Raw genomic sequence first — 27,075 nt, 5'->3', positions numbered from 1 at the left:
AGCTGGATGGCGTAAACTTTCAGGTATCGTCGTCGGGTATGCAGGTGGGCGCTTGGTGCCTCGAGAGCTAGACAATGGAGGTGGAATGGTGGTATTTAGCACAGAGTCGAATGGGTATCGTAGAGGGAGCAATTCGCATGTGCGCTTCTGGTCGTCGTGTGAAGAAAGAAAGGGTGACGAGGTGTGGCCGAAATGTGCAGAGTTCCAGGTTGGGTGAAGGAAGAAAGCCAAGTGACTTGATGTTGGACGTTCGCGTCAGGCAGGCGTGACAGGGAGTCACTGAGGTTGGTCCCCTGAAGTCATGAAAGTGAAGCGTCCTAAGGTCAAGGTACTTGGACGTTCGTACCGAATGAGGTGGGAAAGCAAGGCAAGCGCAGGGCGTGGGTGGGTACCTACCTTCCTCGAAAAGAAGCTACTAAGGGTACGTACAATGGGTAGACAGCGGGAGGCAGACACGCAGAAGGAGCAGCAGGAGCAGAAAGAGCAAGAGCAAGGCGGGGGAGGGGAAGAGCACGCAGCAGGCGGGGGGCAACGACGGGATGGGCAGGAACGGGGACGGTGACGGAGCGTCGGGTGGGCAGAGTACCACAGCACCTCAGTGCAAGGCAAGGCAAGGCCACTGAGCAATATGCCTTCCTCCCTGGACCTGCCCGCGCTACCAATGGCTACAAATGACGTAGACCCCGGCACCTTGTATGCCCCGCTTACATCACCGGGAGCAGACACGTCTGACGAGCTGTGGTTGGTTCAGAACTCATCAATCGTGATTGGGCCCCACCTATCTTGGACCCCTCAGGCTGGGAAAAAAGTACAAAGTACATGTTTTCTTTCGTGAACAAGACCCTGAATGCTTCTCCTCGCCGTCCCTGCATGTCCTTCCCGTTGCGTGGGTTTGTTCCATATGACATCCATTTCCCATTTGCCTAACCCATGTACAATGATGGCATTTCATTCCAAGGGATAGTTTTCTGTGCAGTACACGTGTACAGTATCCGTACATGCGAGCTGGATTCCAGGGTTTCAGACGAGGTAGGTACTGCTCATCTCACAAGTCATGACCACATCCAACAGGCACTCAAAAAACACCCGGCTTAAAGTCAGTCACCCTCGCCTTGATAATAGCCGACCCAACCTGCTTCATAAACGCTTGGTGCGCAGGGTCCTTGTGGAGGTAATAGTCGCGGTCCTCAACGCTCTCAAACTCGGCCACGAAAACGTGCGTGATGCCGTCCTGCAGGCCCTCGGGGCTACAGTCGAGGCCGCCGACGAGAGACTTGATGTACGACTTGCTAGACGTCGGGTGTACGCAGTTCTCTTTGAGCGCCAACATGGAATCGCACATCTGTTGTCTAGCCTTAGCCTCCGCAATTAAGCTAATAAACTCTCTGACCCCGGGTCCGCCGGGTTGTGGCCAAACATACCGTCTTCACCTCCTCCGCTGGAATGAGCTCCTTGAACTGAAACTGAACAACGTGGATGACGGTCATTTTTGAGTATTAGAAGTGAGGAGTGGGGTTAGACAGGCGGGGGTATAAGAGTTGAAGTTGAGATAAAGTGAAGTCGAGCGGCCCTTGAGTTGTTGATCAGTTGTTTTGGCTTCCCTTCCGGATGTCCTCACCCCCGCCTCTTGTTCAACGCGGGCGGAGTACGGAACGGCGGGGCATCGCCATGTCAGGCGTCATCGTCCCGTCTTGATGCGGGGTGACCTTCGACCAATCATACGTGCGGGCCACAACCACCAATTGACCAACATCCACGCCTACTGGCATATGCGCAGCGTGGACTCTTGTAGTGAGTCAGGGGTTTGAATATTGACACATTGTCTACTTACATCTACTTCTTTTCTTTCTCCCGGAAGTTCAGAGTAGTGATTTAGCCAGCACTGAAATACGATCAGATCGCCTCATATTCGCGGTAACGACGAGTTCCTATTGAAGATGCTTCATCAGTGTTACTGAATTTTCGACTAGGACTGTGTGGAAATTGACGTGTTCAAAAGGAACTTGTGTCAACTAATATATAGTGGAACGACTTACGGCCCAAAAGCAAATTGTCACGATTCTTGATTGAAAACAGTTGATGAAGTGATGATGTTCATTCTTCTATCGAGTATCTACCTCTTCCTAAGCTCCCCCCTTTCTCTCTTCCTCATTACATAACCATCATCCATGGTCTACCTCACCAATTTTACCACCAAATCTATTCCAGCTCATCATATGGGAGCATCCAATACAAAGGAAATGATATGTCTACCAAACTTGCGCTCGTTCGTGATATCCACAAACCACCACAGGGTCCGGCAGATTACAAGAACACAACCATACCAATAGCAACCGCACCAAGAACACTCATAAGCGGGAACACGTTCGCGGCCATCAGAGCGGGCTCGCCAGCTGTAACCACGGCGGTGGGAGACGTGGTGCCGGGACGGGTGCCGCTGACGGTGGTGGGGACGGCCGGGGTGGTCGCGGGGAGCTGCCGGCGGGAGGCTTGGTAGGGTTTGAGGTAGGGTTGGAGGCAGGAGGGTTCGCGGGAGGCTGCGCGGGAGGGTTGGCAGGCGGGTTGGAGGGAGGGTTGGAGGGAGGGTTGGAAGGAGGGTTGGAGGGAGGGGTTGGAAGGAGGGTTGGAGGGAGGGTTTGAAGGCGGGTTAGAAGGAGGGTTTGAAGGCGGGTTAGAAGGCGGGTTTGAAGGCGGGTTAGAAGGAGGGTTAGAAGGAGGGTTTGAAGGAGGGTTGGTAGGAGGTTGGAAGGGTTTGCGGGAGGGTTGCTTGGGTTGGTAGGAGGGTTGCTGGGGTTGGTGGGCGGGTTCGACGGGTTGGTAGGCGGGTTGACAGGAGGCGAGGCCGGGTTAGAGGGCTTCGTAACCATGGTCGAGCCACCAGGCCCAGTAGGGGTAGGAGTTCCCTGGCGAGTGAAGGACGAAGTAGTGGTGGTGGTGACGGTGCTGCAGACGGCGTTGTTACAGGTGGTGTACGTCTTTGTGAGGGTGGAGCAGTCAGTATAGAAGGGCGGCTCGGTGCTCGTGGCGGGAACGTAGACTGGGCGGGTGTAAGTTGAGCAGGTGCCGTTAAAGTTGCAGCGGGTGACGGTCGTCACTGTCGGGGGAGTGACGACAGGGGGAAGAGGGTAGGTAATCGTCGTGACGGGCTTGCAGTAGCCGTTGTAGCAGGAAGTGATTGTCACACAAGGGGGCAGGGTGATGACATTGCAGGTGCCGTTGTAGTTGCAAGTAGTGGTTGTCACCGGGGGAGGGATGGTGATAGGGGCAGTTCCGTTGGGGGAAGACGGGAGGGGTGGTGACAATGGGCCCGGTGGTGGGATCAACTGGGACCGGGACGACAGTAGTGCTGTTATTGGGAAGGGTTACGGTCGAGCTGGTGAAGGTAGGGAGAACGCCGGGATCGGTGGTGTTCAGGGCCGTGGTCGTGAGGACGGTAGAGGTGACGACGTCGGTGGAGGTGGTCGACGTGGTGGCGGTGCCCGGGTCCGAGGACGTCGAGTCGGTAGAAGTCGAGGTCTCGGTGGTGCTCGGGACGGTGCTAGCACCGCTGCTAAGGGAGGAGTCCGTAGTCACCGAGGTGCTCGTGGGAGCAATGACGGTGACGGTAGAGCTGCCGACGCTGGTCGCAATGGAGGTGCTGGTGGAAGCCGTGCTGCTGGAGCTGGCAGAAGAGGTCAAGGTGGTGGTGGTACCGCCGCCGGTGACCGTGGTCGTAGGGTTAGCCACGGTCACGGTGGTGCTGGGGGTCACGGTCGTAGTTGGAGCGACGACGGTGGTTGAGGTGGTCGACTGGCCGTTGACACCGGCCAAGAGGGCGGCACCCGCGGCGAGGCGGATCATGGCAGGGGAAACCATCTTGATGGCTTGTAGATGTAAGCGAGAGTGGTGGTTGGCTGTGTTTGACTAGACTCTTTAGCTAGAGAAAACGAAAGACGAAAGCGAATGTCGAGGCAGAAGCTCAGAGAAGAGAGGAGTGTTGAAGATGTGAATGATGTGATGAGGATGAGAAGAAAGGACTGATATCGGCTGGGTTCACGGAGGCTTGATATAGCCATTGATCGTGTGGTGTAAGTCTGCCCATCCTCGAGTGAATAGTACCGAGAACGTCGGTGGGACCATGCAGGAACACTTCGTGAGCTCCATCCAGAGTGAAAATCATCGGCCAAGAGCATCGCGAAAATTCAGAGATCTTGGATATGGCTGCATGCGGCAAAAGATGTTGCGAGCCCCTCGTGCGCTCTGCCAGTTCGGACCGTTTTGGCGTACGCCATAGTGGACAGTTGGGACTGGCAGTTGGACGGATGTAGTAAGAAGAAGAGGTATTTTTGGGATGAGCTTGTAAGCGAGCATGGCTAACACGCGGGTGGTCCTGGGAAGAGAGTTGCGCCGGGCGAGGTACGGAACCAGGGGAGAAGAGCATTTCGTCGGATCCGGATAGATCAGAGGCAAGTGTGGTGGGTTTGGTGAGGTAGTATTAAGGAGTGAGACATTGCGCGATGGAGCTGGTGGGTCGGTATCTTCGGGGGTGAGGAATGTTGGTGATCGCCGCGACCCTGCCCGAGGCGATTCAGAGTGAGACAAGAATGGCGAGGGGAAACGGAAGGCGACCGCAATCCAGGGCAACGAGAGGGCCAAGCCAGCGTATCCGTACGGCCCGGATCATGTCTTTTCGGCGCCGAAGACAGCCTTGCTCATGTCCAAGCCTTATGAGAACGTCATCGACGCTGTCTCGCCGTGAGACAGCCGGTTCCCGTACTCCGGTGGACCCGGCATTCCAGCCTGGTCGCGGGATGACTGTCCATAGGGAATGGTAGGGATTATTCATTCATCAACTGCCGCTCATGGTATCCCCAAGAAGATACTGGTGGAATCCTTGGTGCCCATCATTGGCTACAAGCTTAACAATTTAGTTAAAATTTTCTTTCCTGACCATAAATCAAACTTATTCCCCTCGGTAACCGGCTCTGAACTCAATCCATGGAAAATCTCTCGTTTGCTGAGTGAATACGAGGAGAAACTGTCTGCTTCGTGGCCGCAAACGGCAGGTTGTCGATGAAAATCGTGAAAGTTCTTCCGGGGCTTGGCCGTACTGAGATAAACGCGTTTTCGATTCTTTGATACCGCATCCACTCTCGTGATCTACTGTACCCCCCATCTCCCCACGTGTGGGTGGGAACAGGAGATGAATTGGTCGTGCGATGTTGAGAGAAGCCACAGAGCGTGTCGTTGAGTCTTGTGGCGGAGCGCCGGAGTCCAGGGGGGGGGAAACCAGTTGGACCCGGCTGGGAGGGCAGTGGCTTGCGCCGCGATCGGTCGTATCGACTGGTCAACCGTAAACGAAGTCCCTGAGACATCAGCTCGTGTTGCTGGAATGTGGCCGCTTGAGGACGGATATCTCGGATTATGAAATTTATATACTGCTGGCTGAATCATCAAGAATAATGTGGTACGACGGACTCCAGAACTTGGCGACTGCCGAGGCGTAGGTGTGACAACTGGCCGAAATGGGAACCTGCGTCTAGCTTGAACAATATATTCAGCAGACAAGTGAAACAGATTGATCTTTGGGTAAGCGGAGAAACAGCCAAAAAGATGAACATCAAAGTATGAAGTAATAAATGTGAGCCATGTATTTATCTAGATTCCTGGACTGAGTTCTGCCTCCATGCAAAACGCCCCAACAAATGAAAAGGTATCCAACCTAATCTATTCATACATGACGTAAAAGTCTCTCTTAATCATCCACTGCTCTCCCTGACGTTGCCGCTTACAACTTCATGCCAAGTGCCTTGTGCACACGCATGCTCTGTCGAATGCTCAAGTCGAGCATAATCTCCTCACTACCACCGGGAATGGCATATGCGCGGACGTCGCGGTACAGCCTCTCGACCTTGCCACCCTGGCCACCGCGAGAGTACGACAGACCACCAAAGATCTGCGACGCCTCACGAGCGCAGAACTCAAAGGTGACGGTGCTCTGGGCCTTGAGACCGGCAATGGCACCACCAAGCTTTAGCATGGCCTCAGTCTCACCCATCTTCTGACACTGGAAGATGAGGTTCTCGAGCCATGCGTACGAAGCCTCAATCTGGCGGGCCATATGCGCAAGCTTGAGACGAATGACGGGGTGCTCGTAGAGTTTCTTGCCAAAGGTACGACGCTTGTTGGCGTACTTGACGGACTCCTCGTAGCACACACGAGAGAAGCGCAGGCACTGGATGATGATACCAATTCGCTCGTGGTTGAAGTTGGTCATGATGACTGAAGCATGTTAGTAAGGGATGCTGGGCAAATTCCTAGGAGTGGTCACATACCTCTGAAGCCCTGGTTCTTCTTGCCGAGCAGGTTCTCAACAGGGACCTTGACATCCTCAAAGGTGATGTAGGTGGTACCGCTGGACCAGACACCCTGGCAGTCCATACGTCTTGTCGTGACACCAGGTCCTCCTCTCGATAAGCAGCAAGCTAACACCATTCATGCCCTCGCCACCCGTGCGTACGGCAGTGGTGAAGTAGTCGCACCAAATACCGTTAGTAATCCACTTCTTCTCGCCGTTGACGATGAAGTGCTTTCCATCCTCGCTGAGCTTAGCCTCGCAGGTCAGGTTGGCAACATCAGAGCCGGCATCGGGCTCGGTAATGGCCAAGCAGATGCGCTTGTCACCGTTGAGAATGCCGGGCAGGATACGGTCAACGAGAGCCTTCTGACCAAACTTGACCAGGGGCGGGCAGCCAATGCCGAAACCACCAATGACGTTCCAGACAAAGCCACCTGATGCTGCGCGGGACAGCTCGTCGGTCAGAAGCATCTCATGGAAGAGATCCCAGTTTTCGGGAGCCACCGATGCAACAGTGTTGTTGGTGTACTGTGTAGGGTAGTGGACACCGAGCAGACCGGCAAGGTAACCGCGCTCACCCATCTGCTTATAGATGGAAGGGTCGACCTCCTTCTTCTCGTCCCACTCACCGACGAAAGGCTCGACATTTGTCTCGACCCATTCGCGGATCTCGGTACGTAGGGCAGCGTGTGTCTCGTTGTAGTAGGGAGTGTGGTACTGTAGTCAACATGTCAGTGAATGCTAAGCACCAGAGGATACTTGGCAATTGAACTTACGGCCTGGTACCAGTTGGGGTCGGCGTAGGGGACCAAGTCACCAAAAGGATCCATAGGCTCGGACTCTTCGGTGCTGCTGGCAACGACCTTCTTGGGGGCGGCCTTCTTGGGCACGGGGGCAGCGGCAGCGGGTGCGGCTTCGACGGGCTTAGGCTTGGAGTCGAGGGAGCCGACGTGCAGCTTGGCCTTGTACTTCTTCAGGATACCCTCGTTGTGGTACTTCCAGAACTGCTTGGGAGGCGTCCTTTCCGGCGACGCGCTGGAGGATCTTCTTGCCACCTAGGGAAATCAGTTAGAGAGGCGCGCTTCGGATGATTTTGGGACGCAAGGGCTGAGCAGAGGCAAAGGCAGAGGGGATGGCAGAACTGAACATACCTGGGTGGTCATCCTGGAACTTTGTGAGGTCGTAGACGTCGCCGTCGACGATGATAAACAAGTCGTCAGGCTTATTGTGCGACGCAACGTCGCCAGTGGTGAAGGTCTTGGACATTGTAACCGGTGATTGTTCTGTCGTACGATGCTGTGGAGTATGTGGGTGCTGTTTACGGCAGACTCTCGTCGGATGGGTATTCGTCGTTTGACTGTGGGATGACAGGAGAGATGAACCAGGGTAGAGATGAAGACGAAGAAGGACGCAGAGGGGGGATAACAATGTTTAAAGAAGTCTTGCCGGAAGAGGATGTGTCTGGGGAAATGGTGTCAAAGAAACGAGTCGCGACGGCCAAGGTCGGCAAATGGGCCAGCAGCTCAAGCGTAGGCCAGACAATCACATGCTTGCGGACGCGGGAAGGTAAGCCCAAGGTAAAATGGGAGAGGCACCTGCCCTTTGGTTTCTGGGAGAGGGTTACCTTCCATTGGACCTGCTTACCCAGGAGGGTTTAGGTACGGAGTACAGAGTACATCCAGGTTGGCTGGGGAAAGTACCCCTTCCCGCCTCGGGGTGAAGCTGGGGTGCAGATGGCTAGGAATGGTACTCCGTACCTCTCTCGACTCTCGTCACCTTGCACGTTTGACCCAGGGGATGCGTGTGCGGACACAGCCGCAGCCTCAGTGCAGTAACACGGGACAAGAAAGTACTTCTGCACCGAGGCATTGCAACGACTCTACCTTCCAATACCTGAATAGCAATGCAATCAATTACCGGCACATTATTTTTTTTGTGTGCAGCGGTCCTCCAGGCTTGCGAGGCCATTCAATGCCATCATCCATTTGTGTCTGGTGGCTTGAAAGATTCCCCAAGTTCCCCTCACACCTCTCGAGGCCGAAGACAGAGATATGGGTACAAATCAAGCCAGAAACAAAAGCATGCGGAAATTCGGGGACGGGCCCATTGTGTGGGGAAATCTGCAGTACATACGGAGTAAGTACTAAGGTAAGGCCGCGGGTAGCATCAGTCACTGAAATTGCGGCGGACGCGACTGGCCATGGCCGAAATCAACCACAATCAAGTGCCATTGGATTGGCTCGGGAGGCTGGCGAACGGGAAACAGACTCCAGAGTAAGCTTGGGGAGCCGTCGCACTAGTCCCCATCGGCGACATCCAGGTGCGCTAATCCGTGTCATGTGGTCTCGTGCAGCCTCTCCCCAGTTCCAGTTTGCGCGCCGTCCATTGTTCTTTTTTTTCTTTTCTCACCTGGCGTGTGAAAGACGTCTGGCAGGAAGAAATTTACGACAATGCGACTGGCATCCAACTGGAGCCGTGTGTGTTTGGTGCGCAACATGTGATTCCCACATTCTGTTTCGGGCGTCGCACCTCCTTCTTCTTCGGCTGATGTCATCGAGGGGTGGCCTGTTTCCGGTTCGCGAGGCGTGGATCAACCTCGGCATCTTTTCTAAAGGTGACTGGCCAATGGGAATCCCGTCGATGGTCATGTGAGGTGGGCCCTCTCTACTGCCGCTAAGTTTGCTGCCCGTGGCACACCAGTCCTCAGCTCAGAGACAGAGAGGTGAGCAACCACGATACGCATCCAATACGTCCAATGCGCCAGGAGTCAGGCACATGATCTCCCGACGACCGACCTCCCACACTGACCAGCAGAACGCGGAGAACCTGGACGGCGTTGGTAATTACTAGATTAGTAGATTACCCCGTGGGACAAGATTACCGACGCATGGCTTGTCTTCGGCATGCTACCTACTCCCCGTCTACGAAGTGCCTTATTAGCACGTGGGTTGGGTTTGCGCAGTCCCACCGCTTTCATGGCAGAGGCTGGCTGTCTATACAGATACTGCCTTCTTGTATGTAGATGTACTCCCAGGCCGTCGTCAAATAAACTGTATTTGAAAGGTATCGAGATGTCGAGATTGGTCCTCAATTCATAGCAATCCCTACCAAGCCATTAAATCCACGTTGCCTCCCGAGAGCAACGGGTCTCCTTTTTTTTTACCCCCAAACGCCGTTTCCCACACTAAAGCAATCCGTGAAAGGTACCATTCTGTCCCACCCTTTCTTTCATAGACAATCGTCCTCAAAGGGAAAATCCCCTCGCAGCAATCCAGCCAGCCCTGTTCAAATAACGGTCACAACGTCCATCTAGGCTCCACGAGGCTTGGACTTGGCAGCAGCCTTCTCCTTCTTCTCCAGCTTCTGCTTCTTCTTCTTCTCATCATTCTTGGCATCCAGCTTCCGCTTGTGCGCAGCCTTCTCCTCCTCCGTCTTGGGAATCACCTTGAAGAAACCGTCAAGACGAACTTGCTGGTTGCTCTTGAGGTTCTTTTCCAAGCGGGCGCCTGCTGAGCGCACACGGTCCTCAGAGAATCCCTTCTCCGTGACGAGATACTGCACCAGTCCCTCCATATCGGGCTTCTCCCACTTGAAGTCGCAAAGCGGGTCGTCCGCCTTTCGTACGTCGGGGTTGAGGAACAACTCTCGGGCATCTTGGTATGGCCAATCGTCCGGAATGACGTACTTTGCTTCGGGTCATTCTTGAAAGCCTCGACTAGTGTCTCCAGGTCACCGTGCTCACGGATCAGCTTGAGAGCTGTCGAAGGACCGACCTTCGGGATGGGGTCAAGATAATCGCAGCCGAGGAGGATACACAAGTCGACAAACTGTTTGTATCATAAGTTATGACGTGCTCGCCCTCGTCAAGTCGTGATCCAGGAGATACATACCTGCTTCCGCTCCATGCCAAGACCCTCCAGCACCTTGTCAATGTGAACCTCCTGGATGGGCTCCTTGCGCTGCTCGCTGAAGGTCAAGTGACGGAGCAGGATAGGGGTATCAAAAGTGAGAGTGTCCATATCCTCACTGGCGGCGGCGTATACCTTGCCTGCGCGAGCAAGGACAGCACACTGAGCCTCAGCCTCAGTGGGAGCAATGATGAAGGGGATGCCCATGAGCTTCAGAAGCTTCCGGCAGTCCTCATTGTGCTCGCGGGTCACCCGCACTGTTCTTCGGGAGAACTTCTCAACCTCCTCAGCGGTACCAGTCTCTTTTGCCTCCTCGAGACCTTCGGTAGCCTCCTGCTTCCTCTGGAATCGCTTGGCGAGCTCGCCAGACTTAAGCTTAGGTGGGGCACCGTCGAAGACGTACAAGGGCTTGATTCCGTTGTCGACCATTCGGAGTGTACGGTAGAAGAGACCCATGAGATGTGATGTCGTCTCTCCGCTCTCGTTCATGAGCTGTTGGCCATCGGATCGGACGGCGATGAGGAAAGAGTAGATGCTCATGGATCTGTGATTCCGTTAGCGAGCGCGGGCTATTGGGTTTCGACGACGAGCCTACGCATCCTGCTCTCAGTTAGTGGGCGTAAAAACGACTTGGTAATTGGACAGGACTTACAATGGCAACCTTGCGACCAAAGTGCGCCTTGATCTCTCCCTCCTTGATCGCATCGGGAGCCTCCTCCTTGATGATCTGGAAGAGGTGCTTAATACCCATTTTTGCTGAGCTGCCAATGGGCACCTTGGGATATTGATCGAGAAGATTTGTTTGATCGGTCGTGAAATCGACAGGCGTTTCAAGTGACAGCACAGAGAAAGTAGATCGTCTGTTGCGTGAAGGTTGAAGAAAGAATGCAGCAAAGGCAGCAGTAGAGAGTTGGTGGGGGATGACGACCGGGGGCTGGCAGCAAAGGAAGGGTCGAGCACGACCTCGACGCGCTTGCACTTTCTTCGCTGAGGTCATGACGCGCCTTCCTTCGCGCAGCCCCACCACGCGTTTAATTGACTGGCAGTGCCGCCAGCTGGTCTCTACTGGCAGTATCGGAAGTATTCCCGTCCTTTCCACCAGGCTTCAACACGGCCCCGGTCCCTGGATCGGATGTCACGGTCACGGTCTATCAACATCGTCTCAACAGTGCATCATGCTTTGCAGAGGTCAGATTCCACGGACTTGTTGCACTGGTCTTGGAGCTTGTTCTTTTGACTCTACATTCTCTGTACGTCAGACCAAGACAGGCTCACACGACGGGAATGCTTAACCGACCTGCTTCGGAAGCTGATTGCTTTTGATAACTCAGATCTGGAAAAAAAGAAATCTTGCATCATTATTTATGCGCTGGTTTCTTCTCTTTCGAGAGCATGTACTCATTTATTCAAAGGCTTAGAATTCGGTCTAGACTCTAGAGCAAGAATAATGGCAGACAAGCCAACAGCAGCGCAGCAAAGCCAAACAACACGACGTGTTGCAACGGACCCGCCAGTGACACCAGATGGAACATCTTGACCTCTGAACCACCGAGACCGGCTTACCAGAGCCTTTCACAACGACCCTAGAGTCGGACAAACAGGTCTCAGCCGCACACGATAAAAATGTCAGCAGAGGCTGCGCTGGCAATGCATGTCAGCCATTAGGAAGCCTGATCCAAGTTGGGGGCCAGAAGCGAATTCACCCCCGCTAGGCCTGCAGCCCGCTAGCGTCACATCCAATCGCCCAGCCCTAGCAGTAACAACTCCTCACATGAGGTTGCCGCCTGGAGACTACGGCCTGTGGTCATCATCATGGCCTCATGTTAAGTGTCGCAGCCTGATATGGGCGGTGTGATATTTTCTGCCATGCGTCTATGTAGCAGTCGACAGTTCTCAACGAAATCAGCGTGTCAACCTCACCTGTGACCAGCTGCCGCGGATACTGAGGAGGCGAGGAAATATCGCGATTGTGCCACCCGTGGGTTGTCATCCACTGTGCCTTCGCGATGATCATCCCCAGTCTCGACGTTGTTTACCCAATTCACATAAACCATGTGCCACCAGGATGGAGACCTCTTGTGAAGTGAGAATTTATAGATCCCTTGAAGAGTCTTGTCTGAGCTTACACACTGCAGTCTCATATGTGTCCATGACCTAGGCGGGTCCCCAAAGTCAAGCTGGCATCATGACGAATCTGGCAAAACCTGGATATCAGACCCCGACTTTCTTGGGAGCTTCAAGGATTCAGTTCGGGTCTGGACTTATGGGTACAACTCGGACCCGGCGGCAAACATGACGCCCGCGAGCATCGCGCTACATGCCGACGAGCTCTTGATATCGATGATATCTAACTACAGCAAATACCCTGTTGGTCAAATCTATCAGTAACTCCCAATCGGATGCATGGAACTGATGCAAGCGTTCTCAGGGCGGCTCTACAGTTTTCATTGCCCATGGGCTTGGAGGAATCATTGTCAAAAAGGTATGTTGTCAACCGCAGTCGTTACTAGACTTTGAAACTCAATGTTAATAATCTCCAGGCAATTGAGCTATGCTCGACCTATGCAGAATACTTCCCCATTAAAGGGTCCATTGTCGGCGTCGTCTTCCTCGACACGGTTCAGCATGCAACAGACTCCGAGGGAGTCCTGGAAGCCGTAAAAACAACAGTCGCCGCGACTCTGCTCAAGCACTCCACAATACCGTCTGTTGACGATGTCAGACAATTTGCAGAAGCTGTTCGAGAAGTCAACAAGACCTTTCTCACACAGGCGCCATTAGACTTAACAATCCTCAACTTTGTTGCCACGCGCCGAGTTGAAATCACGTCCGAGGACGGTACACCCTACAAGACCCTGGTGAGGAAGTGTCCTTGTTTTCTATGGTACTTATAGACTAGCAACTTATCAGTGGACTAGGTTGTGCCCAAACGAAGGGCCGATATGGACCCAACACAGGGCCAGAACTTGGCGGTAGCGTGTCATCACTTCCAGCTAACTCAGTTCCCATCCCCTTCAGATACGATATACAGCCTATTGGCAGATCACGTGGGCGATATGATGACAAAGCTATCGTCTTCAAACAACAAACGAATGTTCTTCGCGCCGCCACCCCCTGTGGCACCCACGACAGCTAATCCCCCGCCCCCGTCACCACCTCCTGGTCCTCCTGGGCCTCCAGGCCCGCCGGGCCCGCCAGGTAACGATGGTACATGAAAATCAGTGGAGCAAAGAGAAACTGAAGGTTATTGCATAGGACCCCCAGTGTCTCTGCCGCCGCCACCACGAAGTGGGATCCCCATGGGTCCACCATCGCGAGATCCGATCAACGAATCATTCGGTTTGTGGGCCAAGAAGAAAGAAGCTGGTAAGCACGACCTCTTCTCATCCCAATCAAATGTTCTCTCGACGAGGAGTGTATGATTTAATCCATATCTAGCGGATAAAAAAAGGCACAGAGATATCCTTGTCAACAAACTCGCCCAATGGGACGAGCATCATCTCGGACATGGCATACATCCGACACCAGATACCTGTACCTGGATACAGTCCCACGACTTCTTCAAGAGCTGGGTCAAGTCCAACAAGACCACAGGTCTCTTTGTCCAGGGCGCCACGGGATGCGGTAAAACTCACTTGGCCAAGTCCATTGCCAACTACTTATCCTGGGACCGCCCTCGATCTCCCCCAGATAACAACATAGTGCTCTCCTTTTTTTGTAATGTCAGCACGGTTGAGGACAAGAAGCCACCAATCGCCCAGTACTTCGTCCGATCGCTTCTTCAGCTGAGGCCAGTCTGGTCCGAGTCCATAGCGCCTTACTATCGATGGCAGGAGCTAAAAAGCCAGTTCGAGCTGCCGGCGCTGTTTGACATACTACGTGACATCATGAGTCAGATGCAATATAGTACGGGCCCGCCAAAGACGACGGCTGTTTTCCTCATCGTGGATGGCCTGGATGACTGTGATGTTACCTACGCCCGGGAGTTCCTCTGCCTTGTGGGAAGTCTCCTCGACCACCCGGTGGCTTGCTCATCCCCAGCTTCTGGCCCGTCCCTTCCAGGACAAGGCTTTCCGCGCGAAACTGTCAGATTCAAGTTCTTGTTCACGTATAGCGCTTGCGAGATCCTGAATCTGAACTCCTGCGTACCTAATTCCGCTAGGATTCTGATGACTGACTCAGCAATTCGGAAAGATATCGGCACGTACGTGGACAGGGAGTTGGACATTCTGTCTACACTTCGGGATCTCAATGGGCCGCCAGAAGGAATTCGATCTTGGGTCAAGAATAAGTCGGAGTCGTTCTTTTGGTTCGCAAAGTACTCCATCGAAGACGCAATGAGTACCATCGAAGATGGCGAGGGGTATTCCTTCAGTGGGAGGGTACTTCCATGCCCTTCTAGCCTTGGGAAATACTACGACAGAGATCTCCTACCATTGTTCCAGACAATCGACGAAGATGGGAAATATGCTCTGTCAGCTGTGCAAACTGTGCTCGGCTATCTTGGCATCCCTAGCAGAGCCGAAATATGCGATGCAATCGCCTGTCTTCACGGAGACCCCAACTTGAGATTCCTCGACCTGCCCAACGTTCTGAGACAACGGTGCCCCAGGCTCGTTCATTCCTTGGATGAAGGGGATTTTAAGATCAGCCATCCTTCTCTGATCTACCACGTCAGACGTTACTACCTCAGCGAGAAAGAGCAGCACGCAAACATGGCATTCTTGTGCATAAAGTACCTCAACGGATCTGATTTTGGACGCTTGAAATCGAGTATGTCTCCCGACATCTCAGCGCGCCATCCGTTCTATTCATATGCGGCAATCAACTGGGGAGAACATCTCCGTCGTGCAGGCGACAAGATAGCCAGATTGCTCCCCCTGCTGGGCGATTTCGTCAACTCTGTGAACTACAGAACCTGGTCAGCGCATCACTCCCGGAACATTGCAATGACATATCATCGGAGGGTTCCGATGGATGACACCTTCGTCTCTCCCGTGTTCACATTCATTGATGCTAATGTTGGCCATCTAACCCACGAAATTCAATGGGCAGGAAGGGAAGAGGTGTGGTCATGGAAGAATGAGCTTCTCAGGCAGACATGGCGTTGCTTGTACGAGCGTCAACAAACCCCCGGAATCGCCAGGCTCATTGAATATTGGAGGCCCGATTCTTGTTTCTCGGTACATAACGTCTATGGCCATACTCCTCTGATGCATGCAGCAGCCTCATCAGAAGGACAACCCGAAATGGTCGAATACTTCCTGAAGCGGACCAAAAACGTCAACGAGCGAGGCTCGGTGAGCGGTGGGACCGCTTTGATGATCTTGTGCACGCAACTGAGAACGCGCGATGTAGACCTGATGGCACAATTGGTCACATCGCTCCTTGATGCCGGGGCTGATCCAAACATCTCGGACAAATGGGGCGAAACGCCCTTACTCGAGCCATGCAGTAGAGGGGATACTGCCATGGTCGAGCTGCTCCTCCGAGCGGGAGCCAGGCCTGACATGTTGAGCATACACAGGCCAACCATGCATCCCCTCCGCGAAGCAATCATGCAATATCACAACGAGGTCGCTAGGCTCTTGATCGACTATGGAGTCGATCTGAGCTTGCATTTCCCGTGGCCGAACCTCCAATTACCCTTAACAGTTGCCATCACCGAAGAGAACTTTGACATCTTTATGCTCCTCTTGGACAGAGTTGAAGACATCAACCAGCTAGATGGTATGGGGTATGCTGCGATTCATCTGTTGACAGGCCCACTGTACATCGATTGGCTACCTCATCTTCTGAGACGACCTGATGTCGACCTAGAGCTTCTCTCCAACGGTATTTCAGGCGATCGAAAGAAGTTTATCCGTCGAACTGGGCTAAGCTTTGCCATCGTTGACGACAACTTCAAGGCGGTAGAGCTACTGTTGGAAGCTGGCGCAAGTCCATATCGTCACCCGGCATCGCCTGATGAGACACCCCTTTTGATAGCGGTTGAAATGGCGAGGACGACGAAAAACAAAGAAAGGTATGTCGTTCTCTAATCCTCCTGTATGGCTCGCGCACTGCTTTTGTTGCTGTATCTTTATCACTTCTCCGACAGCAGGCTAACTGGGAAAATCATAGTCTGGAAGAAAGCGAGCTTGATATCAGCACGGGCAACACCGACATAGTTGAGCTGCTCCTCGCCTACCAGTCGCCCATCAATACGTTGAACCGGAAGTCGAAAAAGTACGCCAAGTCCCCGTTAATGGTGGCCGTGGACTACAAGGACCAAAACATGGTAGAACTCCTCCTGCGACACGGAGCGGACCCGACCCTCGAGGAAGCCTACGGACTTCCGGGCCCTCTCGACGCCGCCATGCTTGACGACGAAGATATCGCTGTGGGTATGATCAAAGTCTTGCTCGAGAACTGTTTGCCGCCAAGTATCAATTACGTCCCAGACAACCCAGACTTTCAGCATATTCTCGTCGAGGCGAGCGATATGAAGCCCGAGGTTACGCGGTTGCTTCTGGCCCATGGTGCTGACACAAAACGTTTCTTGTCCTACATCCCCGGGTGCTTCACCACTCCCCTTCATCGCGCCGTGGAAGAGAACAATATTGATACTGTTAAAGTCCTTATCGAACACGAGCCAGCCCTGGTAACCTACCAGTGCGAAGAAGGACTAGTCTACGAGACGCCTCTCCACATCGCTGCCAGAGATGGACACATTGATATTCTGCGATGTCTCCTCGACGCGGGTGCCCAACCTGGCCGCGCCTCATGCCATTGGCACGAAACGCCGCTTTGGTTAGCCTGCGAATCAGGCAGGCTAGAAATCGCGCAATTACTCTACGAAATGTCGCCAGAGGCGCTGGAAATCCCCTCCTACGACGGAAAAACTCCCCTGATGGTAGCCTGTGAAGACGGAAATCTACAACTAGTCCAATTCCTCCTAGCAAAAGGCGCCAGCGTCACAGCACAATGCTCAATGGGAGCATCATGTGTCTGTAGCGCAGTTTCCGAGGACAACGGTGCGGCCTACAAGATCATCGATGTGCTGCTTCAGCACGGCCTCGGCCTTGATGATGTCGTCAGTACAACCGGCTTCACAGTGCTCGGAGAGGCCTGTAGGAGCGGAGACATCCCAACCGTCCGGTTCTTGCTCGACAAGGGCGCGGATCCCGCAAAGGGGCAGAAGTGGCCGGGAGACACTTCCATTACATGGAGGTCCGCGCTGCGGATTGCCTCCCTGTACGAATGTGTCAAGGTGATTGAGGTGCTCCTCGAATATCCCCAATTGGCGTCCTTTATCGAGAACGTTGACTATTACGGAGACAATGTGCTGCACATTGACGGGTCATATCATCATCAGCAAGCTTCTGAGATGGCTACGTTAGTGTATTCCGCGTGCGAGAAGTTGAGAGCCAAGACTGGAGTCGACCATTTCCAACGGATGCTTGATGTGAAGAACAGCGATATGCATACGCCTTTGGATATGGCCATCGATATGCCGCACAAGGGCTTGAGCAACGAGGCGACAACAAACATTGACGTTTACTTAAGGCGCTATATTGCGGAACTGACAGCCGCCGAAACTCGGACATTTGCCCAGCACAAGCATCTCATGCGAGACGTCGCTGTCATTCTCCTGGAGAGACGGAAATATGACGAGGAGGCTATTCGTTTGTTCCAGGCTTTGATAGTCGATGTATGGGTCACAAGAGACGACGGGCAGTGTCTCGAGACTGTGTTCTGCATGGCCAACTGCGATCTCTGCGACGAAGACGAGCAGGAGCAGGTTTCATTCTGCCGGCTTTGCGGTCTCAGAGTTGGCATGAAATGCGTTGAGGAGGCGAGGCTGCAGCACGAAATGATTGATGTCCCTGTTGTCAAAGACCGCAGCATCATCGACCTCAACTCCGAACCTGTCAATGAGATCATGGACCTTTTGAAGAACGATTTCATCGTCACAGAGAATCCTCGCGCAGTAGAGGACACTCTGCCAGCATACGTCCAGGTGGACCCAGAGTCAGAGGACACAACCCTTTCACTCGCTGTACTCCATGCGTTCGGGTATCTAGAGTTCCAACGCCGAGCGTGGAGTCCTTATCTGCCGCTCGCCCCTGCGGTCTACAAGCGGATACAGCCTTGGGAGCCGATGTTCACAGGACCGAGGCGAGATTTCGAAGGATGGGTCTGGGATATTGAGACGTCGCCTTACAGGTTACGGGACGAGTTGAATTACTTTCTTGAGTCGGGCAGAAGATTGGCATATAAAGACGAGCAAGCGACGAGGCTGGAGCAGATTCTGAGTGATGTTGGGTGGCTATATCCGCAACGGGAGGTATACAATGACGACGATTCAGGCGTTGTGATTGATGAGTACTCCTGCAGCGCTGAGGAAATGTTGGGAGGAAGAAGAAGGGGATGAAAGGATGTGTGGACAGGGAGTGTTTGGCGGCCTGTTGTCGACGACTCACGAGATTGAAACGTAATTATGACTGATGAAAACACGACATCCAGAGTTCAATGTTTTATTCTAGTTAAATGGCAACATGGTTGACTGCAGTACTCTTTTCCCACGATGCCTAGAATGGCCTACGGATCTACTTCATCGCACTCTGTAAATGAGCCGTCTACCTCAGGCCCCGTCTCCGTTCGCGCCCAGAGCAGCAGATGTCTTGACATCGAGGGTTATGTCTTTGGCGTACCAGAGGCCTACACTGATGGCAAAGGCCACTTCTGATAGGACCGTCAGGCATCGTCGTTGTTTCACAGCGCTGACGGTGATACCACCGGCATTGCTGGAACTCGCCGAGGACGGTTCTGTACGCGAGGCCGCAGTTGGTACAGAGAAGGTTGTGCTGGAATTGGCGACACATGGTTGTTGGTTATATATGAGCTTGTGGCTAGAAGCGTATTCTTCTCTCTAGCTAAGTTAGTAGTTAGAAAAATATATCTTCTAGGAAGTCTTTTGTGAAAGAGCTGTTGTATTCGTTGAGAGTGTCTACACGCTCGGGTTGGTAAGACTAGGAGGCGCGAAACAATTGATTGTTGTCTTAGTCTTTGAAACACTGTTTGATGATAAAAGTTCCGAGGCGGTCGAGGGTTGAACAAAGAGATGCTATTTATACCGGCGCAGGTGGTGGCTTTCTCCCCGACGAGAAGAGTGAATGGGAGGCATGCTTTAGCCAACTGTTAGGTTCCTTTCAGATGAAAGAAGGCACAACCATGTCAAAGAACATAAGCCACCGACCTTGAACGGGCCCGTCATTCACCTGAGTGAAACCAATGGATGCGATTCAGTGTAATTTCCCAAGAAGGAGAACAGGCCGAGGAGTTTATATGCGACTGACCGCACCTGAAGCTTCGTTTGTCAACTCTTTCCACATCTTCTTCCAACAACTAGCAGGAAGTACCCAAATTCAGTCTCAAAACTCATTTCCGTCATCAATCGACCAGACTGTTACAAAGCATCTTCCAGTCACCTAATCGTATCGGTTTAGCCACCCATTATCATGTGCCATTTCCTTTGGTACGACAACGAATGCTCCAGCTGCGGCTTCACTTTCGATCGCAAGCTCACTAAATGCAAATATGTTCATGCGCGGGTTCCGCGACCTGCTTGCAATAAAACATATCTGAGAGACAACCAGCCGGACTTTAGGTGTCAGGATTGCACAGCTCCGGAAACGCCTTGGAGGAAAGTGGAGTTTTTGGTGGATGCTACCGAGGGGGTCGTTGACGATGCCGAGGCGGACTATCACACTGATTATCCGACTGAAGAAGACTGCAAAGATAGCGATTACGAGGGTGATGACAAGTCTGCTTCCTCTGAAGATGATGGTGATGTTGATGTTGAATCTCAACGGGAGACTGGGAACCTGAAAAGGAAGCTGGAGGAATCTACTTGGCAAGGCACGGGGAGGAGCTTGAAGAGGGCTTGTAAGGAACGGGGGATAAGACGGGTTGGACTAATGAACTGAACGAAATCTGATGGCACCACAAGCTTAGCTATTAGAGGCTATGGGTCTGAAATAGGTTCAAAATAATAGTCAGTGCTGTACTGCCGAGAAACCAAACCCGGGTGAAAATTCCCTGCATATTTGTGCCAGCACAATCTTACCCACCTCGGTATGCGAACGGGGTCCGTAAGTTATCTGTGGAGTCAACACTGAGCGGGGCAGGCTTGAGAGATTCGCGATGTCCGATACTTAGACGTATCATCTCGAAGTAGACAAGACATGTTGACATCTATGTAAAGAGGCATTTGATCACCGAGGAGAGTCAGTAATCGGCTGAGTACGCTGAGCTACTGACTAGAAGACAAGAATCCGGCTGTCGTTTTGCAGGGAAATGGCTGTTTACCCCGCGTCTCTAATTCGAACAAGCGGCAACAGCCCCTCTGAAGAAGCAACTCTTCCCCACCAACTGTCAAGCTACCCCAGACTATCCTTAGCCTGGTACGGCAGGTGATCGACTCTGTTGCTCCGTTACCCCCATCGCACGTCAATCTAGCAGCTCTGCAGAGACTACACAGCCGTGACTGCCAACCGATCTTTATCCATCTGCGGGGATTTTGACCCAGGAGACTGGCCACAAGCACGAGAGCGGATTCCCTCAAAGACTGCGGATAAGCGCGGTAGCAGTTCACGGTAGTTAAGCAGAGCGCTATGAGTGAGTAACATTCTTCGAGACCAATGGGGTAGATGCCAATAAATAATCCTTAAAGTTGCCCTCTATGTGCCAAGTGTAGATGCTGTCGAATCAGTAATCGCAACCATGAGAGGCTCTCGTTCTTCAGTGTTTCAACTCCTGTTGGCGGCTGGGTCAGCACAAGCTGTCACTTCCGAGGACTGTGCATCGTTTGCGAGCCGTCTTAGTCTTCCCAATACGACAATCCACGAGACGACATTCATCACGGCAGGGACAAACATTTCGCTCCCTGATAACCACCCATCATGCGCCATCCCCTTTCAAATTTCCAGCGTTGATATCTGTCGGGTCGTCTTTGTGACAGCTACCGGCCCGACAAGCAATATCTCCCTTGAGGCTTGGCTTCCATCAGAATGGAGTGGGCGTTTCTTGGGCACCGGCAATGGCGGTATGAACGGATGCATCAAATATGGCGACCTCAACTATGGGGCCACACACCAATTCGCCACAATTGGCACCAACAACGGCCATGACGGAACGTCCGGTGCCCCGTTCCTCAACAATCCCGGAGTGATTGAGGATTACGTCTACCGTGCTGTACACCTTGAAGCTCAGTTAGGCAAAGAGATTGCTCAACAATACTACGGCAAAGAGCACACTAAGTCATACTATCTGGGCTGCTCTACAGGTGGTAGACAGGGGTTCAAGGAGGCCCAGAGCTTTCCGGAAGACTACGACGGCATTGTTGCCGGTGCTCCTGCTTTCGACCTGATTGCACTTATGTATTGGACCGGCCAGTTGTTCCTCAAGACAGGGACCAATGAGACTTCACGGTTTCTCTCTCCCGCGGAGTGGGAACTGGTATATGCCGATATCTTGAAGCAGTGCGATGGATTGGATGGCCTTGAAGACGGCATTATTGAAGACCCGAGCTTGTGTCAATACCGACCCGAAGGCCTCATCTGCGCCGAGAACTCCACTGATGGTTGTCTGAGCGGAGAGCAAGCAGCTACTGTGCGAGCCGTCTTCTCTCCAGTTTACGGGCTGGATGGTCAGTACATTTTCCCGCGGCTGCAACCAGGATCCAACGCGACTGCACGACTTCTCAACGGCCAGCCCCATCAATATCCCTTGGACTGGTGGCGATACGTCGTATACAACGATATGGAATGGGATCTCTCAACAATGACCCCGGAGGATTACGCTGTCGCATCGAAACAAGACCCGTGGAAGGTGTCGACATGGGAAGGTGACTTATCCGCCGCCAAGGATCGTGGAGTCAAAGTCCTGCATTATCACGGTATGCAAGACAATGCAATCAGCAGTGACAATTCTGAGAGGTACTACAAACACGTGTCACGAACCATGAACCTCCCTTCAAAAGAATTGGATGAATTCTATCGGTATTTCCGGATCTCTGGTATGGCGCACTGCCGCGACGGCACTGGAGCCAGCATGATTGGCGGTAACCCTGAGACTTTCGCCTCCTACGACCCAGATGCAAATGTATTGGCGGCAATTGTCCGCTGGGTTGAGGAGGGTGTCGCACCCAATTTCATTCTTGGTAGCCGCTTGACGGCCTCCGGGGAGATAGATCTGCAGAGGAAGCATTGTAAATATCCCAGACGGAATGTGTTCAAGGGACAGGGAGATCCCACAAAGCCGGATGGTTGGGAATGCGTTTAGAGTCTACCGCCAAGCACATGTAATGGAAATATCTACCGACTCGCGGTTGCCGACCATGGATCATTGACTGACGCCTCTAATTGACTTGATCTTCACTTTCATTGGATTCAACAGCCTCGAAACGCCATTATCTACCCACTTCAGGGTGCTCTCGTTCGTCTCGTAAAGTTCCATCTCAAAGCGGCTGAACAAGTTTGCGAAACAGACATAAAGTTCGAGATATGCAATGCTACTCAGGTTAGGCCCGAGTTTCCACTTGCGAGGTCGGGAGTATGTGAACTTACTTCAGGCCTATACAAGCTCGCGGGCCTTTGCTAAAAGGCACAAAGTACTTCTCTAGTTCCCAGCCGGCTTTGCCGAGCCATCTTTCAGGGATGAACCTCTCGGGATCCGAATACACGTCCGGATTGATATTTATCAGCCGCAGAGCCTGTGAAACGGTGGTCTTGGAGACACTTAGAGTTAGTAACTTTGCAAACCGCATAGCTAGTCTGGTCCGTCACTTACGCCCTCTGGAAGATAATGACCTCCAACGGAAGCGCCGCCGGCAGGGACTCTGCGAGGAACGATGCCAGGTACTGGAGATCCTAACCGAAGTATCTCTTTGATGACAGCAGTCTGTAAACATGGTCAATAAGCATGCTGCGTTGAGTCACTCTTCTACATCATCTCTGACTCACAAGATAAGGCAGTTTGGAAACAGTTTGATGCTCATAGAGGCCATCCCTATTTGTAGGCGCGTCTTTCAACTCGTCCAACATCTTCTGAAGCTTATCCGGGTTTCTTAGCAAGAAGTATGTGCCAAAGCTGAGGGCAAGACTGTTGGTATCAGTGCCGGCAAAACACACAGATAGTGCTTCGTCGATTAGTGCCTCCTGGCCTAGCTTGTGAAGCCTCTCCGTTTTCTCTGCTTCCAGTAGGAGACCGAAATACGTATTGTGACCGTCGTTTGTCAGGCTTTTGCCGTTGCGCTGTTTCTCTTCGTCTTCCTTGATCCACGTGGCGCATTGCTATTTGAATGTCAGCAGGAGATATTGAGGTTTGACGGTCAAGGAGAAATTGTAATGATTGTACTTACCTCTCGAAAAGCGACATAGTCCGGCAAAACCGTCCTTGCTACACTGAGAGGTAGACTCATAGCAATGTGGCTGATCATGGGAAAGTGCTTGGTGAGGAAGAATTTGTCAACAAACTTGCCCAACATGCTCAAAAACGGTGGCTCGTCTTCGTCAGAATCAACAAAATTCAACTGTCTGTCAAACAAGACAGGCATAATAGTGTCAACCTAGAAGCTGTTTAGCACTCAAGATTGCAGTTTCAGTAGACCGCAGATAAAATCCTGAAGCTCGATGTTGCGATCATGTAGCTGGGCCGAGGAACAACCCACAGTAATGCATTGGTAAAATGGTTGCAAGTTAATCGGCTGGTCATTTTTGAAGGCACGCTGTGCCTTCGCCATTGCTCTCTGCACAACATCCAGAACGACGGGCGCCAAGTGGTCAACATGTTTGGTCGAAAAGAGGGATTGGACCGTATTCTTTCGTTCTTTGTGAACCTCGGGATCAATCAACATGATGATGGAGTACTTGATACCGCCAGCGCTCTGGAAGAAGTCGGGATCCTTAGTATATTTCGTGCCACTTCCGTAAGGTCTGGTAAGCCGAGTAAGCAGAGTCTTCCTTGAAGGCATTAGATGATACACAGAGCTTTACTCACTCCTTAAAGTAATCCGGATCACTGATGTGCACACGATTGGGAGACACTCGAACCACTGGGCCTAAACAGCGCATCACTCATCAGTATGCAAATGACAAGGCCAAGAACGCCTCTGTAGATCTCGGAGAGTTTGCTCACCATACTTGGCGTGAAGGTCTGGGTACTCCTTGATGTAGTTGCCATTGAGAATCACATCTTGGTAAAATTCGTACCAGTATGTTGCTGCAGCATACCAAGGACCAGGAATCTTCCTAAGGGGGTGGAAGAAGATTCTGTAGAGAACACCGATTATGAGATACACAGAAAAGCACAGGGCAAGAATTCTTGGCGAAAAAAGAATCTCGCGCAGTTGAAAAAGAGCCATCGTAGAAATTGAAGAAGGGTAGATGGCTCAACTAGGTTGGTCCTGGAAGACCCCTCTCCAGCACGATCCAGATGATGGCGCGAGACTTGTTTCTAAAGTCAAGTGATATCTCAAAGTTTGTTTATCTTCTGATGGATCTTGAGGGCATAGCCCTATTATCGCCCTCGATTTTGCAAGTTCTAGGTAAGACAAACTTGAGATGTTGTTTCTGCCACCATGTATCAGTTTGACGGTGTCGAGCTTCTGGACCCCGTAGTCTGTAGATGTCCAACAAAGAAAGGCGAAAAAAAGATCACCATTGTTTGCTGCCATATTTAAGTGCCCCCTGTCACGCGGAGGCGGTCACGCGGCGTAGCAGGCCAAGCAATGTTTGTCAACTTAGCGAACTCCATCTGGCACGGGTCATGTACCCAACGATCATTGGAAAGCCCGCCCAGTCCGCAGGGCGAAGCCATCCTGTAAGACGATTCAACCGCTCTGCAAAACATATCTATCAAGGAATCCAGAGGGATGGCAACGTGTATGAGAATGATTGGGTACGTGTCACGTTTAGCAAGCAAACAATACGCCCAATCTGGTGTGGGCCGATCATCCGCAATATTCAGTATCCAGTCGGAAGGTTCGGGGAATCACTCTAATCAGTATCGACTAGTAGAACACCCATGTAAACCTACTTCAGCTGACGCCACAAAGCAAACACCTGTGGAGTATCTTGCCTGTGGCGTTTGAGTTTTGGTCGATGATAATCGCTTTTCCCAGCTCGGAAGAAGGCCGATAAAGCCCCTGTCTACTGTCTTCACTGGGAAGCGGGTCATGACTGGCTGAACCAACATCAAGTTGATGGACTCAACTCCCGGTACCTGGGAATTGAACAGGGATTCGAGTTGAAGAATGATAACTCCGGTGACTTACAGACTCGTTGGACAAGCGGGTTGTTGAACGCCTGTGAGCGATGATGCGATGATATGGGGATTTTGCGAGCGCCGACAAGGGCCAAAAGACGAGATTTGATGTTATGTAGATTTCACCTGGTATTTAGTGACAATCCATGATAGCAGGCATGGAAATCTAAGCTTCTTTGGGCAATAATTCCTTGAATTCGAGGCAGGAACAGACGTCATCTCGTGCTCCAAAGGCTACAATTCTTGAAAGGTGTCAATTGGGAAACTTGACTTCCGTACTAAAGAACTCATACTATGCATGGAAATACGGGCTATCGCTTCGTCTGAACCATCCATCAGTTCTCTTGCCGGCGGGATAGAGCCACCTTGAAAAACTCAGAGTTGAATGTTTTGTAAGCTTGTACACAAAGCTCGGCTAGACAGAGATGTCAAGCATAGTCTGTTCTAACGTGAGAATATTCTGAAGCTACCAAAGTACCCGTATTCGTTGATGTTAAGCCCTCATTCGCGGACTCCAATCGGCGTTACTTGCTCTTCTACAAGGAAGCCTAGTTTCCAGGTCAAGTGTTCCTCGATTGGCATCTTTCTTTCTAGGTAGATCGCGAGATTGAAAAAGTCGAAATTTCCTTTTTGTGTAGATTAAACTAGTACAGAAGCCATTACAGGGAGAGATAACTCTTTAGAAGCTGAGACATGTTTGCTCAACTCGAAGCTGATCTAACTTACAACAACTTGACAAGTCCGAGACAGCAGACTCTCACGAGAGGCTTCCCACCAACGGGGTTGCCGATAGAAACGGCGAGGATGACGAATTCTTACTTGACGTAAGCGAAAGTCCTTTTCTTGCCGAGCTGAAGTCTTGCGGCACAGTCGCAAGTATCTTTTGGTGTGGTGGATGTTGGACTGTGGAGGCAACAGGAACCAGGGTGGACGACCCTCGTAGAGACGGACAGCAATACCGCAAGACAAGTCTTGAAGACCCATATCCAAGTCATAACGATGCAGGAGATCGGAGGATGGTGTCGGGCGTCTTCAAGTGTCGCTTGAAACGATCAACCGGACGGACTGTGGATATCTCTGGATGAACTGAAAAGCAGCGTATTCCGTCCTTCATCGTTGCTCATTTCACTCCATCTTCAGTCCCTCAAGCCTCCTTCAAACCTGATTACAATTTTCGCTACTAAGACTTTTCCATTGAAGCCAGAATGATCTCTCCAGAGTCTTTCCTCTTCGGAAGCCCACAAATGAGCGTTGGAAACGGCTCTGACCGCGTACCCAACATGTCCGAAAAGAGTCGAGTGGATCTAATCCACTTCGATGTTGAAGACGATGGAGAGTCAACGATGTCGCCAGGCTCCCCAGTCTCTTCGTATTCGACTTTCACAGACTCGCTTTCTTCATCTCACGCTTTCACTATCTCCTCGGAAGCGGGAAGCACGGTGGACATACGAGCGCGTATTGGCATCAACTCTGACGAGGTAAATGCCAACTATGTCCGTATTCCAGACTTCTTCTCTTCAA

General features: G+C 52.1%; 7 protein-coding genes across 7 annotated transcripts; 2 read left to right on the top strand and 5 right to left on the bottom strand.

Annotated features, from left to right (window-relative positions):
* Positions 1 to 1,075: 1,075 nt before the first annotated feature.
* N0V96_010994 (uncharacterized protein) lies at positions 1,076 to 1,487 on the bottom strand (the record flags this gene model as incomplete). Its single annotated transcript, XM_065759128.1, has 2 exons — positions 1,076 to 1,360; positions 1,422 to 1,487. 2 exons carry the CDS (start codon positions 1,485 to 1,487, stop codon positions 1,076 to 1,078), a joined length of 351 nt encoding a protein of 116 aa, XP_065612226.1.
* An 888-nt stretch (positions 1,488 to 2,375) lies between these two features.
* N0V96_010993 (uncharacterized protein) lies at positions 2,376 to 3,855 on the bottom strand (the record flags this gene model as incomplete). Its single annotated transcript, XM_065759127.1, has 2 exons — positions 2,376 to 3,323; positions 3,367 to 3,855. The coding sequence occupies 2 exons, from the start codon at positions 3,853 to 3,855 to the stop codon at positions 2,376 to 2,378; spliced, it is 1,437 nt and encodes a 478-aa protein (XP_065612225.1).
* Positions 3,856 to 5,767: 1,912 nt separating this feature from the next.
* On the bottom strand, positions 5,768 to 7,603 carry N0V96_010992 (uncharacterized protein; the record flags this gene model as incomplete). The annotated part of the gene is given in 6 exon segments (XM_065759126.1): positions 5,768 to 6,261; positions 6,315 to 6,443; positions 6,472 to 7,054; positions 7,114 to 7,320; positions 7,334 to 7,392; positions 7,489 to 7,603. 6 exon segments carry the CDS (start codon positions 7,601 to 7,603, stop codon positions 5,768 to 5,770), a joined length of 1,587 nt encoding a protein of 528 aa, XP_065612224.1.
* Positions 7,604 to 9,646: 2,043 nt separating this feature from the next.
* Positions 9,647 to 10,996, bottom strand: FEN1 (Elongation of fatty acids protein 2; the record flags this gene model as incomplete). The annotated part of the gene is made up of 5 exons (XM_065759125.1): positions 9,647 to 9,990; positions 10,023 to 10,164; positions 10,228 to 10,789; positions 10,841 to 10,845; positions 10,898 to 10,996. The coding sequence occupies 5 exons, from the start codon at positions 10,994 to 10,996 to the stop codon at positions 9,647 to 9,649; spliced, it is 1,152 nt and encodes a 383-aa protein (XP_065612223.1).
* Positions 10,997 to 12,648: 1,652 nt separating this feature from the next.
* Positions 12,649 to 18,661, top strand: N0V96_010990 (uncharacterized protein; the record flags this gene model as incomplete). The annotated part of the gene is made up of 5 exons (XM_065759124.1): positions 12,649 to 12,685; positions 12,814 to 13,103; positions 13,794 to 15,018; positions 15,469 to 16,270; positions 16,369 to 18,661. The coding sequence occupies 5 exons, from the start codon at positions 12,649 to 12,651 to the stop codon at positions 18,659 to 18,661; spliced, it is 4,647 nt and encodes a 1,548-aa protein (XP_065612222.1).
* Positions 18,662 to 21,012: 2,351 nt separating this feature from the next.
* Positions 21,013 to 22,572, top strand: faeB-1_2 (Feruloyl esterase; the record flags this gene model as incomplete). The annotated part of the gene is made up of 1 exon (XM_053195715.2): positions 21,013 to 22,572. The coding sequence occupies one exon, from the start codon at positions 21,013 to 21,015 to the stop codon at positions 22,570 to 22,572; it is 1,560 nt and encodes a 519-aa protein (XP_053046750.2).
* Positions 22,573 to 23,075: 503 nt separating this feature from the next.
* N0V96_010988 (uncharacterized protein) lies at positions 23,076 to 24,652 on the bottom strand (the record flags this gene model as incomplete). Its single annotated transcript, XM_065759123.1, has 6 exons — positions 23,076 to 23,159; positions 23,253 to 23,582; positions 23,651 to 23,857; positions 23,960 to 24,224; positions 24,289 to 24,343; positions 24,427 to 24,652. 6 exons carry the CDS (start codon positions 24,650 to 24,652, stop codon positions 23,076 to 23,078), a joined length of 1,167 nt encoding a protein of 388 aa, XP_065612221.1.
* Positions 24,653 to 27,075: the final 2,423 nt, after the last annotated feature.

This window comes from Colletotrichum fioriniae (assembly GCF_027942845.1).
Source record: "Colletotrichum fioriniae strain IMI 355084 chromosome Unknown scaffold_16, whole genome shotgun sequence".
NCBI lineage: Eukaryota > Fungi > Ascomycota > Sordariomycetes > Glomerellales > Glomerellaceae > Colletotrichum > Colletotrichum fioriniae.
This window is presented reverse-complemented; position numbering and strand designations above follow the sequence as displayed.